At 36.5% G+C, this 16,649-nt stretch overlaps 1 protein-coding gene across 2 annotated transcripts in view; it reads left to right on the forward strand.

The window, feature by feature from the left end:
- The first annotated feature begins 1,996 nt into the window (after positions 1-1,996).
- The window catches only part of LOC113043102 (TBC1 domain family member 10A-like), a 34,309-nt gene continuing 19,656 nt past the window's right edge, over positions 1,997-16,649 (forward strand). For both annotated transcript variants that reach the window (XM_026202254.1, XM_026202255.1), the window contains exons 1-10: positions 1,997-2,229; positions 2,339-2,426; positions 2,771-2,878; positions 2,963-3,134; positions 3,758-3,883; positions 4,774-4,897; positions 5,105-5,174; positions 6,461-6,575; positions 6,741-6,858; positions 9,809-9,921. In XM_026202254.1, coding sequence (XP_026058039.1) covers positions 2,081-2,229; positions 2,339-2,426; positions 2,771-2,878; positions 2,963-3,134; positions 3,758-3,883; positions 4,774-4,897; positions 5,105-5,174; positions 6,461-6,575; positions 6,741-6,858; positions 9,809-9,921 — 1,183 coding nt within the window. In that variant the 5' untranslated portion in view covers positions 1,997-2,080. The remainder of the gene's footprint in view (positions 2,230-2,338; positions 2,427-2,770; positions 2,879-2,962; positions 3,135-3,757; positions 3,884-4,773; positions 4,898-5,104; positions 5,175-6,460; positions 6,576-6,740; positions 6,859-9,808; positions 9,922-16,649) is intronic.

The following is a 16,649-nucleotide window of genomic DNA, read 5'->3' on the forward strand; positions in this document are numbered from 1 at the left end:
TGTTACCATTATCCAGAAAAGAAAGTTCACACAGTGTTTAGGTGTACAACCTCTATGAAAGTACACCCTAACATCCAGCAACAGCGCAACAGAGTACTTTCAGTCTGGAAGATGGGCTGGAAAGAAAGAAGAAGAGGACAGATATTGTTGAGGAGGAATTCTTTTTGTTTTTCTTTGAACAGAAAAGCAGCCCAGGTCAAGGTCAGGCTCAGCAAGTCCAGGAGCAGGCTGGTGTGCCATTATACTGGAGAGAAATCATATGTTGATAATAAGCCTAACCTTAATCAAAGATGGCCTTATTGAAAGAAACATTTGGTATTTTTCACTTTAGAGCAAAGTCTTCTTCAGGATATTAACTGTGCTTTAGCAGATGGAGGTCTTCAAGAGCCTCATTCCAGTCCACCTGTAAATCTTCAGAACATTTTGAGCCGGAATAAAGTTGGTCGATTGCTCGGGAGGGAGGATTTAACGCTGTCAATGAAGAGAAACGTTAAGGGTATCATGATTTTATCTTGAATATTTATCTAGCAAATTGCTTTATTTCACTTTGTCCATTTCAAGTATTCTTCTTGGTGTATGTTTTGTCCACTATCTAGTGGACTTGACATGTCTAAAATTAAATTGTAACCATTTTTTGTCATTGAAATGCAAAAGAAGACACATGGTCCGCATCAACATTATGAGTATACTACTTTTTACAAAGATTTAAATTGGTCATGGGGCTGGTAAAGTACTGACAACGTGGAGTGTTTCAAGCTGGTCAACCTTTTGATCAATCCAAAAACCCTTGAAGTCAAGCTGATCAAACTTGGATGTGGGGATCTGATGAGGGAAACTGGCTATGACGTCTTCTGGAGTATGTATTATTCATCAAAAGTGTAGTTTAGAATTATAATGATGAATTAAACCATATTCAAGTATTTTGAAGCTCACTTATAAAACAAAATGTCTTTCTTTCAATCATAGCAGAGTATTTTCTCCTGAGTATGACATAGAGGGCAGGTACTATGGAAAACCTGCTACCGTGTGGTCACTGTATGGTGCACCCAAAAAGTAAAAGTAACATCTCCCAAAAATGGAAAAGTAACATCTGAGCCCAACTGTAGGCATTGTCTTGGATTTTCTGAACTACAGCTTAGAACTGGCAAAGCTAAAGATTATAACCTGACTCCTCTCTGCTCAGATTGCTGCCATCTGATTTGGTGTCTCCTGTAGCAAGACCCAAACTGGAGGATTAGACTGGATGAAATACTGCTCCAGTCATGGTTTAAGCCACAGAATTGGCCTCATGTTTCTTCAACTGATGTCAATGGCCATCCCTCCATGCCTTAGTGTCTTATGGAGCTGGAAAGCCTTGGCAGCACCTGGATAGTCCCAAAATGCCTTGCCACCTGTCATCATGGTCCCAGAATTTCCAGCATAGTTTTATTTATATACAGTATCATTACTGCATACAGTTTTTTTTATTCAGATATCATTAAAGCATAGTAGTTATTGTGCAATGCCTTGGTAGCATCTGGTGCCTTGGTTTGAGGCGGAATCATAACAGCATATTTTAACAATATAGTTAATTGTACAGTTTAAAATAACATCCCTATGTATGTATTTATTTTACGTATTAAACTATTGTGCCATATTTCCAAGCCGTTATGTTTATCGTAACAGCATGTTAACTGTTCGAGATGTTACATAATGTTGAATAAAAGTCACAGTTCATATGTTCCTGTTGCTTTTATCATTAAGCATTTTTATTGTTTATTTTTATTTATCTAAAGAGATTTTTATTAAAAAAAATTCTCTTTAGTGGCCCTCAGCCACACAAAAAAAAACTTTCCTGGGTTCAGCAGAGGAGGGTCGTCGAGTCGGATTTTTTTGATAGATTTGATGAAGTTGTTTTAATAATTTTTTTTCAGTGTCAATTTTAATATAATTTATTTTAAAGCTTTTCAGTATGTGTTGAGACTTTTATTTTGAAGAGTGGTTTCATTGTGTTGGTCTTGGCGCTGAGTTCAAGCGTCGGTTACAGTGTACAGTGCGCAGATGAAAGCACGCGCGTCCAGAATGAATTCAAACTGATTGAATGAGAATCATGTTGAGGAGAGCGAGCAGCGCGAGCAGCGGGAAGAGCATCGTGTCGCGGCGGAGCAGCTCGGTAGGCTTTGATGAATTCGGCTTTGCTCTCAGTAAGAAAAGAGACAAGAAGCTGCAACACAGATATCATGACTACAGGTAAGATAACGTTAGTTGTTTCTGTTCGTTTTCATTATTAAATCAATTCACACGAATGAACACTTTGTTGTGTTATGTGTTGACATATAACACAACTCTGTTTCCTCAGTTATCCTCAGCCTGATCCAGTTAAAGTCAAGGAGCTGTGTGAATTTCTCAGTTACTGGAATGGATCCAGTTTTATCTGCAGAAATCAGGTGTGCATGTTTCTCTATGTAACTCTGTGAGTTGAGTCCCATTCACAACCATCCAGAATCCATTTAAATTCACAGAAATGTATATATTCATAAGTGTAATTGTCTATAGAGAAATACATGCATTATAAAATATTTTTCATATCAGAATGAATGAACTGTTTTATAGCAAAACTTTTGTTGGACAAATTACTGTCTTTGTTGAATTTAATAAAATAACTTCCTCTCAGAACTCATTAATTACAAATCTGAAACAAATTTTATATGATGATTTTTAAAAATTGTTATATATATATATATATATATATATAAGTAGCTTTTATCATTTTCCTTTTTCCTAATTTCAGATCGAGAGGTTTATTCGTATTGGTATTCCTCCAGCAATACGTGGACGTGTTTGGAAATGCCTCCTAAGTATCGACAGTCTCAGAGCTGCCAACTCTTTCGATTATGAGGTGCAACCCCATCCATATATGTATTTTTATTACTATGCAAACACGTTTTCCTTGGAAGTAACCCAGGTTGATTGTTTACTTCAGGCATGTCAGACTGAGATCCGTAAGCCTCTGGTTGATCTTGGAGTCAGTGAGTACAGTATCATCCCTACTATAGACTCTCTAGTGGACTCAGAGAATGAGATCAGCAGCGGACAGGCACCAGATCTCCCCAGCGCTGACCTGACACTCTTCAAACAGATCGCCCTCGACCTGCGTGAGTTGTGCCTTTAGATGATCACTGGAATTCCATGCATTAATTTGGACTCTTTTGTTTACATTAATATACATATTTTTTTGTTTGAATAAATAAAAATATAGAAATGCAATAACTTTGGACTAATAAAAGATTTAAATAATTAAGATTTAATAATGTTTTGCTGTTCATTTTGTCAAGTAATATTATAAAATATTAATAATAAAAAATGCATGTGTATGTTAAGTTAATTTTTTTCTTTCTGCTAAAAACTATCGAAGATGTCTCATTTTTTTTTTAAAGGGGGGGTGAAATGCTATTTCATGCATACTGAGTTTTTTACACCGTTAAAGAGTTGGATTCCAGTGCTAAACATGGACAAAGTTAAAAAAATTAAGTTGTACGTTTGAAGGAGTATTTTTGTTCCCAAAATACTCTTTCTGGTTTGTCACAAGTTTCGGAAAGTTTTTTTCGAGTATGGCTCTGTGTGATGTTAGACGGAGTGGAATTTCCTTATATGGGTCCTAAGGGACCAACAAAAGTGATCTTTCTAAAACTTTTTATAAATAGAAATTTTTATAGATGCACGTTTGAAATATTTTGGTAGTTCAGCTGATAGTTCCATATTTGTCTATATACTGTAGGAAGGTCATTTCCGACCCATCGCACTCTGATGGGGGACCGTGCGGAGGCTATTGAGGGCCAAGCCAAACTTTTCCGAGTTCTTACCGCATTTGCCCGATATAATCCCCAGATTGGATACGTGCAAGGTAATGAACTGCCTTTACTTCCACAAATGCGGTCACTGGCATTCAGAGGTGTAAAAAGTACTCAAAAATTTTACTCAAGTGAAAGTACAAGTACTCAGTACAAAATTTACTCAATTAAAAGTACACGTATCTGGTCAAAAACATACTTGATTAAAAGTAAAAAAGTACAACTTTAAGTTGTACTCAAGTATTAAAAAAGTAGAAATACTTTTTTTCTGACAGACATACAGAAGAATGGTTAAAGGGAGAGAATAAAAAAACACAATATGCTTCCTCAGATTTGATGGTGAACTTTTGAAGCCAGACATTTACCTGATGAAAGTCATAATTGAAGTAGAAATGTGTGTGTTTGATGCATGAAAACAGTGATCAATAGTTCTCATGTCAGGCACACACGTTTGAGCTTCTGTTTACCATATTTAATGCACATAAGATAAAATAAAAATATAATGTACTTTTCAAGATTAAATAAAATTGTAAGGAGTAAAAAGTACTGTTTTATCTTCAGAAATGTAATCAAGTAAAAGTACAAGTAGTCAGTTTAAATTGTACTTGAGTAAAGTACAAATCCCCCAAAATAATATTTAAGTACAGTAATCAAGTAAAATTACTCAAGTATTTTACACCTCTGCTGGGATTACTGAAATCTTCTTGAACCTTTTTGCGTGAACTGCTTTTACTGGTTGTGTCACACATTTTTAACTTCAGTATATACCGAGGTTCAGTCTCAAGAGGGCAGTCAAGTGCTATCTTGATGCTATTGCATGTCATTGTCATAATTTAGTTAGCATTTATTCTGTGGAGCTAATTTAGTTAGTTTGTCCTTAACATTCAGGTCATAATGGGAGCATGTGGTGGCTCATGGTTTGTTTGTTTGTTGTTTTGCTCAGGGATGTCCTATATAGCTGCTGTGCTCCTGATGATCCTGTCTGAGGAGGAGGCTTTCTGGGCTCTGGTTGCTCTGTTAGAGAAGCCCAAATATTTATCCGAGCTCTTTGATTCTTCTCTGGAGAAGTAAGACTTTCAGCTGTTTATAAAATACATATATAAACACTTATTTTACAAAGGTTTACTCAAGCTACACTAAAAACATCTGATGAAAGAACTGTTGGGAGAATTTGGATTTTTGTTTTTTTGCAGATGCCAATAATTGAAAATGGGCTACATATTGTTGGTTAATCAACTTTTTATCTATTTGAGATTAATTTATTTTATTTATAGGATTCAACATCAAGCTTTGGTTTTTCATCAGCTCCTGAAGCACAGGAAACCTCTGCTTTTTCAGCACTTGGTGAGAATTATGATGTATTTTTATTTTTCTGCTAAAAAAAAAAAAAAAAAGAAAAAAAAATCAATCAATAAATATTTTAATAAATATATTATGACGTATTATTTTTTCTGCCCATGAAATTAAGATGAAGTTTGCCTCTATTATTTTAAAAAAATATATATTGTACATTTATATATGAAGTATTAATTGATTACATGTAATCTAGATTATGTAATCAGATTCCAAAAATCATGTAATAACCAGAAATATTTACTTGAAATATCTCTGAGGAAGTTCATTTTTCAATAATTAAAACGACACATTCACATGTTTACAGTTCAATGTCATTTGATGTGCACAAATATGGTTATGTGAAAACAAATAAAATATTTACATTTTTTGCTTTCAAGGGTTTAAATAACTTATTTAAAATTTTTATGATTTATTTAATTATTAACTTTTTATCAACTCACAAACCCACTGTGATTGGTACATTAAGCCCAGTTTGGGAAACTGGTTTGTTTAATGCATTTTATGATGTTCTCAAAAATGGGATATATTTTTCCATTTGCTTTTTTAAATCAATATGGTCAATGGCAAGTTCAAAACAGGTTTGTTAAAGTAATCAGAAAACAATAATAAGACTAAAACTAAGACATATTAAACTAAGGAAGAGGTCTTAAACTCTGGCTTCAACTCTCAACAGGAAAATGTCTGAATATAAAACCAGACACATGCTGAATTACACACATTGGTTAAAATCTCCCAGTTCTCTAGAGTTTATGCAGATCACAGCCTTTCTCGCACAGGTTTGTCACTGTGTCTCATAGAGCTTTTCCTGAGGGCTTTCAAATGAGCTCTTCTGTTTTTTATAGTGGTGGCTGTCCGCCCCCTCAGAGCAATCGTGCAGCTTGGTAAACTCTTAAGGGATTTCCTTCTCATTGTGTGTAGACTCAGCGCAGCTGTCTGAAAAGCTGCGCTATTAGACCACAGCACAGGAGAAAACATGATGCTATTAACTTACAAAGATTGCAAAGTGCAGCGACACCTAAAACATCATTAAAAAGCTTTTATTTCATTGCAATCATGATATAACCAACCCAAATGACTTCCTTTTAAGTGTGGAACACAGAAATGAAGAACTTTATCAAAATGTGCCAGTCGCTCTTTTTCATTAAATTACAGCGCCACACTGGAGCTTTCAAGCTTAAAATATTGATTTATTAATGTATTTATCTGTTTGTTTGGGTGAAGTATGACCTGTTTGTAGATGTTGACAGGAGTGTGTTGTTTGTCTCTGATGGTAGGAGGCTCTTGGGGTGTCTTCTCTACATTTCATCATGCAGTGGTTTCTCACTCTCTTCACCTCGCTGCCGTGCTGGGACTCAGTATTGGCCATTTGGGATCTCATCATGCTGCATGGTATATCACGCCTTGATCCTGTTTGTACTAGAATAATAACACCTCAAGTGTCAACACCCCTGTGTCATTTATGCCCATTTAAGCATCACTTGAGAGAATAGAAAATGATTGGTTTCAAACAGGTTTCTTGAACCTTATTTGATCCCTTTCTTATGTTCTTTGCAGGTCTGCTGGCTGTATTTCGCACCGGCCTCACCATCATCCTGCTGCTGGAGTCTCGTATCATGAGCATGAATGAGGAGGCCACCGTTCTGCCCATTCTCCTGCGGGTGCCTGTGGACGTGTGAGTGCTCTGATAACTATTAATGCATGTCCTCTTTACCTCTGCACTGTAAGGTACACTTTAGACCGCATGATGCCACCAATTCTTGGAAACTTGGAGAAGGACTTAGTTTGAACAGTTTGACAACAAGCGAAGAGTGTATGTTTGACGGAGGGAGGGAGGGGGAGAGAGATAAAAATGAGTTTCTCCCAACAGTTAGACAGAGAGAGGGTAGTCTTATAATGTGAGGTGCCATTTCAGCCTCATGAAACATGTGACTTAGTGAAAACTGATGTCATCTTATTTGGCCTGGATTTATTTTGCAAGAGGACAATGACCCTAATCATTCTTCTAACTACTGCTGGAACTACCAGTTTAAACTAAACTGAACAGATCTATTGTACATTCAAGGGAAAGCCTTGAGCTTGAGTTGAGGAAGGCATGGGATAACACGAGTGTCGAAGTTCTCAGGAAATATATTGACGCCATGCCAGAGAGATGTGCTGCTGTAATCACTGCAAAAGGTGGACATACCAAATATTGAAGTTAAACGTGGATAAAAACAGTACGACTGATATTTGTTTTGTTCGAGCAACCATCTGCATGTTTCATGAACATTATTAAATGAAATCATGTTTTGGAGGCAAAAATAGGTCTTTGTTTTGAGGTCTGTTCAGTTTTTTAAATAATTTTGACCACCACTGTGTATATTTATATAAGAGACTAATTATATCACTATTGTTTTTAAAGATTATCTTTGAGAATTAAATTGTCAAAATAGAAGATAGGAACATGAACTATTAAATATCCAGTATAAACAATAGCAATAAATTCAAAAATCTCTAATACTGGCTGATAACTAATATGGTAGTAATAATAGTTATTTTCTTCCATAAAAATACAAATCTCTAATACAGCTAATAAATACTATGATGACCGATATTTTAAACGTGTTGATTATTTGATTTCTCAATTTGTCTTTTCTCTTAATTGCACTAAATCTAGAATTTTGCATGCTTAAATCTAGCAACAGATTGGTATGCACATTATACAGATTAATAATCAGTTAAAACTTTTAAAACATATGCAAGTAAAATAAATAAATAAGCCCCAGTATGATCTGCTTTTAAAACTCAGATTATACAAATATTTTTACTGCTATTTCTTTCGCCAGTATGGTCAAGTGAAGGCAAGCAGATTCATTAGAATGTATCTCTCATCGTCACAAGACCTGGTCTAGCAGTTCAAAGAATTATACGTTATTATTACGTTTATAAAAAGAAATGCTTGTTTAGTTTGGAAATTGAAAAAATGAGGTTTCTTGATGACAGAAACATGGATATGTTGATTTGATGATGTCACAGTCCCCATGGCGATGTGGCCACGAGTACCGCTTTCATTAGTATAGCAGAAGTCAAAGACACATGAAGCCGGGTTATATTGTTAAAGCTGTTAAATTGTTTCTATGGTCGCCGTTTATTCAGTAGTGCGTCATGTCGATCCAAAGAATCCTTTGCCATGTGATCTGGAATTCTTTTTTATGCATGTGCGCAAATAAAACTCACCTTTCTGAATAAACCTTCGATTAACATTTAAAAAACTATATTTGTTGTGGCTTGGTGAAAAAAACATCCATGCACTTTGTCAGCCAATTTGAAGGATTATAAGGGCAAACGATGCCATTTGCCAGTTTCAAAGGGGATATTTGGCATTGACATGCAGATGGCAGTCAGCACAAAGCTCCTCCACATCAGGGAACGGGTTCACGTTGCTCGGCTGGCACCACGGCAGTGCCGACAAGGTCAAGCCTAAATGCTCCCCTCTGATTCAGAGTATCAGAGTTTTGCTAGGCAGAGAACTGAGCCGTCTGAGAACGAAGCGGGAGGCCAGAGAGGGAAACCGAACTGGTTCAAACCAGTCTCTACATTCCCAAGCTGGGAAAACCAGCTCTGTTGGCTTTTTGGAATTTAGTTTAAACATAATTTTTCATCGCTGTGATGACTGATTTCTACAGCTCATGATATGTATTTATTAAATCGGGACGATTTGGTTGGCTGCTAGCTGGCTCTTTGGTCTCCACAGTGATGCGGCTGTAGGCACCCGTCACCGGAGACCGTGAACAATGTCAGGTCTTCATAAAAGAGACTGGGGTGTCCTTGCACTCTTTTACAATACTGGCCCCCTCTTCCCATTCACTCCTGTTGATGTGTAGGCCACTGAAAAACTTGACAGATCGTTTGTGTGCCGTTTTTTTTTCCCTGACAAGGCCACTTTAGAGCTTATGTAACTCACTGTGACGTTAAGTGCACGCAGACAAGGTTTATTTCTGCTAGGAGGGCTGCTTTTACAGGTATATAATTTGTTTTTAATAGCAAGGGAAATAAGAGTTGTTGTTTTTTAAATCTAGGATGTTTTCATTTCTTGTTTGCTGTCTTCAGTTTGTCTAAATCATATCAAACTGTGAGATTTAGAAAAGTTGTCAAATGTAGATGATAGATAAGGTTTTTTTAATCTATCAAAATCGTTTTTAAAATTTTAAACAAACTTCCTGTTTGTTGACATAACCTAGGCCAGAGGTTTATGGTCCATAGTTACCTATGTTTGCTATTAAATTAAACAAGTGTATTATTAATATTAAAATTAATTAAAATTATTAATTAATATTTGACTCTCACATTGTCATTGTATTAAAGCTAAGTGTTTTAAAAAAGAGATTTACTTAAATTAAGAATTTAATTAATTTATTATATATATATACACACAAACAAAAATCGCATATCTGGGAAAAAAATCTGATCTTGAAAGCATCTAGAACCCTCTTGTGGTTTTCTTGGTTTGAAACCTTGGTTTGAAAACTTCTGCTGGTTAATATAAGGATTTTGTATTTCCCCTAACAATCTTAATAAAAAATCTAAATCAATGTGGAAAATGTAAAATGTCATAATCTTAGTTGTGGTGTTTGTGTTTCCAGCTCCCAGCATCGTGTCCTGATCCCAGCCCTCTGGAACACTGATGTTCAGGAGTGGGAAATCAACTGCATGAACCGCCTAGTCTTGGAGGGGGCCAGTGGCGGACCGGATGAAGGTAAACACATTCCCACAATCCCACCATTTAACATCCGAGCACGCAAGGACAGCTTACAACATTCGGTCGATTACAACAATGAATACACTTGTTCTCCCATCCAAACCTGTGGAGACATTCCAGCCCTCCTTACATAAGACCTCCTCCTTTGTCTCGGTTGTTTGTTTAGTGTACATATGAGCCCACCTTCAGTACAGTATGTTGTCCCGTGTGCCTCAGCAGTCTACTGTGCTGCAAGCAATACACTGAGTTCAGGACTAAGGGTCAAGTCTAATGGGCTGACAGAGACACTAGATAGGGACAGACTGGGTATTTAATCTCTCCGGTCTTCAGCGTCTGTTTGGGGATCAATAACAGGGATGCTTTTGACTGGATGTGCCCGTAAGTGCTGACTTTTAGGGAACAAAATGTCAGCAGCATCTCATGTTAGACCCAGGGGAAGACGGCATGCCTGGGTGTACAAACACACTTAAGTGTGCTCAGGCTGGATGCTATGTTTGAGTTCAGTAGCAACAGGCTCAAGCGTACAGACCTTGTGTACTAATGCAGGTTTCAGTTTTTTCACACAATAATGGTAAATAAAGTATTTCATATATTTATATACATAAAGTTTATTTTATAAGTTTACCATCTCTCATTGTTCTACCCAGTCTTGGAGATCTATTTAGTCTATAAACTTGAATACCTACCAGCAAAACTACCTGAAAAACGATATACACACACACACATGCCATAACCAACTAATATATAACTAACAGTTTATTTGTCTATTTATTAGATGTATATTTATTTCAATAATTATAATAATTAAATATATTTAATTTTATTTTATATATTCATTAGATTTATTTTTATTCATTTGTTTACATTTACACTTTCTTTTAGCTTTTTACTTATTTTGATGGTCTTTTACTTTTGCCGTTTGATTCTTGCAATATAAGGTACTTTTAAACTTTTACTTAAGTATTTTCTCAGTTACTATATTGTACTTTAACTTTCATGAATTCACATTTCACCTTCCACCATGCTTTCATTTTCTGTCTCTTTCTCACCAAATCACTCTTACATAACTATTTTCCCCAGCTAAAATCACCACACTTGCCACTGTCTTGGCCTGAGGTCTGCACACTCTCTATTCCCAATCAAAAAACCTCCATATGCTCTTGTTAACTGCCCTCACTGGGATCATCAGGTTTCTCTCTTGTTGCCAAAAGTCCCTGGCATTGCTTTTGTTAACACGCATTTACAACTTATGTTTTATTTAAGTTGATTTACAGTAGCGTTAACGCAGGTTTGACAGAATCCTGTTCGACCGGCACTTCTCTGTCTGGCAGCCGTGACTCATCTGCTTTTAATGACAGAGAAATTCCCTGAGGGTGGTTGTGCTTTTTGGAGCTGTTTTTTGGGGGTGACATGGTGTAATTGAAAGTCCCAGCAGTAATTTATACTGTATGAATATGTCATCCAAAGCTTTGTGAGTCATCCGGGGGGCCATCGGCCCCCTCTGTCCACCTTTTAACAAAGTAATGAGAACTGACTCACCAAGGCTTCACTCACTGCACCTGAGTTTCCATTGAAGGTCTATTTGGGAAACATCTGGATGTCAGGAAACCACAGAACGACCACAGCTGACTTACTGTTGACTGAAGAGTTTCTAGTGGTCTGTGTCTTTAAATAGATTGTATGTTTATTAGGTTTTTAGCACACCTGTCCATGACTTCATACCTGCCTGAAGGTATTTTGACGTTTGCTTTAAGTAACAAGAAGCATGAGTTCATTAGATTTGCTCTAATTTGCTTTCTCTTTGTATTATGAAGCTATATTGTGGTACTCTTGTGAATGTGTGTTGACTGACACTGAAGAGAAGTATTGTTGAATAAAGTTATTTATTTATAATTTAATATTTATTTTAGTGCTGTCAAAATTAGCGCGTTAACGCATTCGATTAATTTGAAATATTTAACGCATTAAAATAAAATAACGCAATTAACGCGGTTGCAGTTTTTTTTATTTCCAGTTGTGGCCTATGTGTGTTCAACGTGCAAAGAAATATGGATAAGACCAAGGAAGGACTTTTAGACGGAAAGTTTCAGTATAAAACTCTGCCGGATTACTCTTCAGTCTGCCACAAGAAACATTACTCTTCATTTAGTCTGCCACAAGAAACAGCAACATTAAAATCATGAACTCAAATTAATAAGCTTAAACGAAAATAACGAAATAATTGTGTAGCGGAGTATTTTTTGTACACAGTGCCGCGAACTGTCAATCACTCCTGTACGCGTACATCACTGTCCTCCTCAGCTGCAGCAACTTGCGCTCTCTCTCTTCATCAAGCTTTAAAACAAAAAGGGGACAAAAAGATCATATTGTCTTTGTGCATAGGCTATAGATTAATTAGATAAATAAATATCTAAATTTGTGCCTTGCCGTCTACGGTATTTTTTTAGAACTTAGAAAAAAGATGCTGCAGCCAATGAACAGCCAGCGGGGGCTGCAGGACGACTCAACCTCCGCAGACAGTTTTTAATGTTTATCAGACAATAAATACTCAAGATTTTGCTTTAGTATAACTCACAACGAGTTTCACACACCTTCTCCGGCCACGTTGAGTTGTTGACACTTAACAGTGGGAAAAGCGACACATGCGCTATTCACTTGTATAACTTAAGGGTGAATGGGTAATGTAGTTTCTGCTCTGGGTGGGATGAATTAGGAAGCTTGCATTGTGAAGGGCGCTCTGAAAATCGGCAGTGCAGGTAAAAGATTAAAACCTCTATTAAAACAGATGTCCAAATGAGCGTACCGGTACGCTACAAGCACGTTCTGGGCGCACGGAGAGGTGGCGGAACGCTCAAGAGCTATATTTGGAAGTGGCGGTACTGAGTACCTGTGTGTACTGGCCCACTTAAAGCACTGGCAATGACTATACTTTGGAATTTTTTTGCAGTCCACTTAGAATTCAACATGGAAATCATTTTTGTTTTTTATTGGCATTGATTGTTTTGAAATTCAAATGGTACTTACATGCCTGTGTTTTTATTTCTGTAATAAATATGGCTTTCAAGCCAACAGTTAATTTGGAGGATATTGATGGTTTATTGCAGGTATGTTGTTTACATGAGAAAATCTGTGTTACAAGTTAAACAAAAATTCCAATAAACAATCATATTTTGAATTTAAATAGTTTCTTTGTCTTGAGTTTACATTAATTATTTACATTTTACATTTACATATCCAAAAAGTTTCAGTCTTTTAATTGCGATCAATTTTAAAAAATTGTGCGATTAATTAGTTAATTTTTTTTAATCGATTGACAGCACTAATTTATTTATATAAATATATAATATATATAATATTTATAGAATATTTTTGTTTTCTTTGCGCACAAAGAGCTTCATAAAACTACAGATGAACTGATATCACATGGACTATTTTAACAATGTCCTTACTACCTTTCTGGGCCTTGAACGTGTCAGTTGTGTTGATGTCTATGCAGGGTCAGATTTAATCAAAAATGTTTTAATTTGTGTTCTGAAGATGATCAGGGAAATGAATGACAGAATTTCATTGTTGGGTGAAATATCACTTTAAGTCTGTGTCAACATTTGATAGTCAAGCTTTATAGCTTATAAGAACAAATTATTTTTTTGTGAATATTGCGACATAAGCATCAGTGATGATGATGATGCTGTATAGGCTCCCATGGGGGTGTGTGGTACAGAAAGGTGTTTGTTTCCCTGAGAGCAGGATTGTATTTTGCTGGAGAGTGTGTTGGCAGAATCCTGAGGTGTGCTGCTATCTCAGCGCTGTGGTGCACTGCTGTTATTTTCTCTGCTGTTTGTAGTGCAGTGACTCAGCTGCTTTCTGCAGGTGCAATCAAATTCAAGATGTAAAATATCTATACATTATTTACAAATATGTTACGTTTTATGTATGCATTCGCATACACTTATGTTTAACATTTTTGCATTTTTTTTTTTGAAAAGCAATTAATACATTTTTATTTGGTAGAAATCACGGTCTGGGGGGGGGGTGGTGTGTGGTGTTGTCCCTTCGGTAGAAACGCAGTCCATCCGTTCGCACCTACACCTGACCGAAAGTGCACTTTTCTGTCGGTGATTAAATGGGCACGGGCTCAACCCCCTGTGCATGCTGCTGATGAAACGTAACCGTATGGATAATGCGAAATAGGGCTACTCCGATAACGATCGGCCAATCGTTATGCGCATCTCGTCAGTAAAGCCGGTTCTCTAATCAGCGGTAAATTCCCTCAGATGTGCGTGATTTCACATAGAGCAGCTGTTACTACACAGAGCCGTTGTTAACTGAGAAGCTGCGCAAATCCACGTATAAAATATATTCAAATACAAAACTGTTGTTTTAAATGGTTATATTTTATAATATTTAGATTTTTACTATATTTATGATCAAATAAATGTAGCTTTGGTGAGCATGAAATACTTCCTTCAAAAATATAAAAAATCTTGCTAACCCCAAACTTTTGCATGTGTTTTTAACTAAAAATGGTCATATTAAAGGAACACTCTACTTTTTTTGAAAATAGGCTTATTTCCCAACTCCCCTAGAGTTCAAAAGTTGAGTTTTAACATTTTTGAATCCATTCAGTTGATCTCCGGGTCTGGCGGTAGCACTTTAATCTTAGCTTAGCATAGATCATTGAATCTGATTAGACCGTTAGCATCCCTCTCAAAAATGACTGGAGTTCCTATATTTTTCCTATTTAAAACTCTTCTGTATTTACATCTTGTTATTATTATATTACGCATGAAAATATGCTTATTGGAAGTTACCTAGCTGGGATTATTGTCAGGCGCTGTGTAAAATTTGCTGTGCCTGGTGAACCTGTGGTACGGCAGCCAAGTTTCTTGATTATTACGCCGGAATGAGAGTGTGTAGTATATGATTAGGCTAAGTTAAAAGTGTGACCGCCAGACCCGGAGATAGACTGAATGGATTTGAAAACGGTAAAACTCAACTGTTAAACTGTAGGGTAGTTGCAAAATGATTTACAAACAAGAATACAAATTCTTTCATTAATTACTCATCCTCATGTCGTTTCAAACCCCTAAGACCTTTATTCATCTTCACAACATAAATTAACACATTTTTATATAATCCGAGAGCTTGCCTACTCTGCATAGACAGCAATGCAACTGACGCATTTAAGGCCCAAAAAGATAGTATGGACATTGTTAAAATAGTCAATGTGTCATCAGTGGTCCAATCATAATGTTATGAAGCTACGAGAATATTTTTTTGTGCACAAAGAAAACAAAAATAGCAGCTTAATTCAACAATTTCTCATCTTCCGTGTCAGTTTTTTTTTTTATAATCACACTCAATTCAGACTTGTTGAGTTTGGAACAATTGCAATGCCAAGTATGCAATACCATAGAGGACCTAAGTGGGACCCCTGAGGGTGACTCTGGCTTTTGGGATGGTACTGTGCTGACTGAAGAATAATAAAATGGCTATCAAATCAGTGTATATTGTATTTTAGCTCTGAATCTGCTTCTTTGGTCACCTTGAGCAGGACTCTGTGCCTGAGGAAACACAATAGTCAGCCATTTTGCCTCTAATCCTGTAAAATGAGCTGATTAAGTCAGCCCTTCATTGCGTTTGACTGTTCTGTCCCCGAGCATGTTCTGCTGAAGGCTAATATTTTCTGTAACCCAAGTGCTCCCACCAGACTGGCTTAATCAAATAACCACCCAGCGCTTGTTCAGAAGATGTGAAACAGACAATGACCATGACAAGCCATCCATTCTGGGCGGCACAAAGTTGATGAGCGTGAAGAGATGGCTTCATTGCATTTAGTCAAAAGACTGCACTGCTACTTAGGGCCCGGCTTAAGCAGGTCAGAAAGGTGAAATTCTTCCGAGTCCTACCCTCTTGAGTAGAGCCTTATGTTGGCTATAAATCCACTAATGACCGAAGGCTTTCCTAGGTTGCCAGTATCAGGCCACCCGTCATCCAGTTGGCCTTCCAGTTTGGAACATTTCATGTGTCTCCATGGGGGGTCAAAATGGCAATTTTCACTTGAGATACAGAGCCAAATTACAGGGGGTTAAAAATGACTTCAGAAAGATGGCAGCATCCTAATGCTGTTGTTACACAGAGATTGGTAGGTATTTTAGTACAATCTGTGGACTTTAGCAAACTTTGTTGCATTATGTGCCAATGGTGACCATTAAAAAATGGGGAAACAGCACATTTCATGTTTTTTTTCTCTGAGGTTTTCAGGCCTGTAATTCAAAAATTATTAAATGATCTTAATGCACTTTTAGATAATGGGTCTTAACAAACTTTACTTTTGGCTTCTTCATTTGAAAGGCCCTATATAGTTTAGTTCCAGAGATATTAGGATCTTGATATGCCTCCAAGGGTAAATCATTAAATTGTACACATTTTCAATGGTCAAAAACCAAATACAAAAATAACTTATTTTGTTTTAAAGAGGAACGCCCAAAGAACAAGTAATGTTGAAACTAGAGATGTATCTCTTTTCTTTCTGTCAAAACAACTGCATTGAACATACCTGTCGGCATGCCATAAATATTAATTTTCCAAAGTTTGCATGCCTATAACTCAAGAAGTATTAAAGATATCGCAGTATGATTTTAGATTCTAGTTCTTAATAAACTTTTATTTTGTAATCTTTATTTTCATGGCCCTAAATCATTCAGTCCCAGAGAAATGGTTGT

Source organism: Carassius auratus, chromosome 25 (genome assembly GCF_003368295.1).
Source record: "Carassius auratus strain Wakin chromosome 25, ASM336829v1, whole genome shotgun sequence".
In the NCBI taxonomy this organism is placed as follows: domain Eukaryota; kingdom Metazoa; phylum Chordata; class Actinopteri; order Cypriniformes; family Cyprinidae; genus Carassius; species Carassius auratus.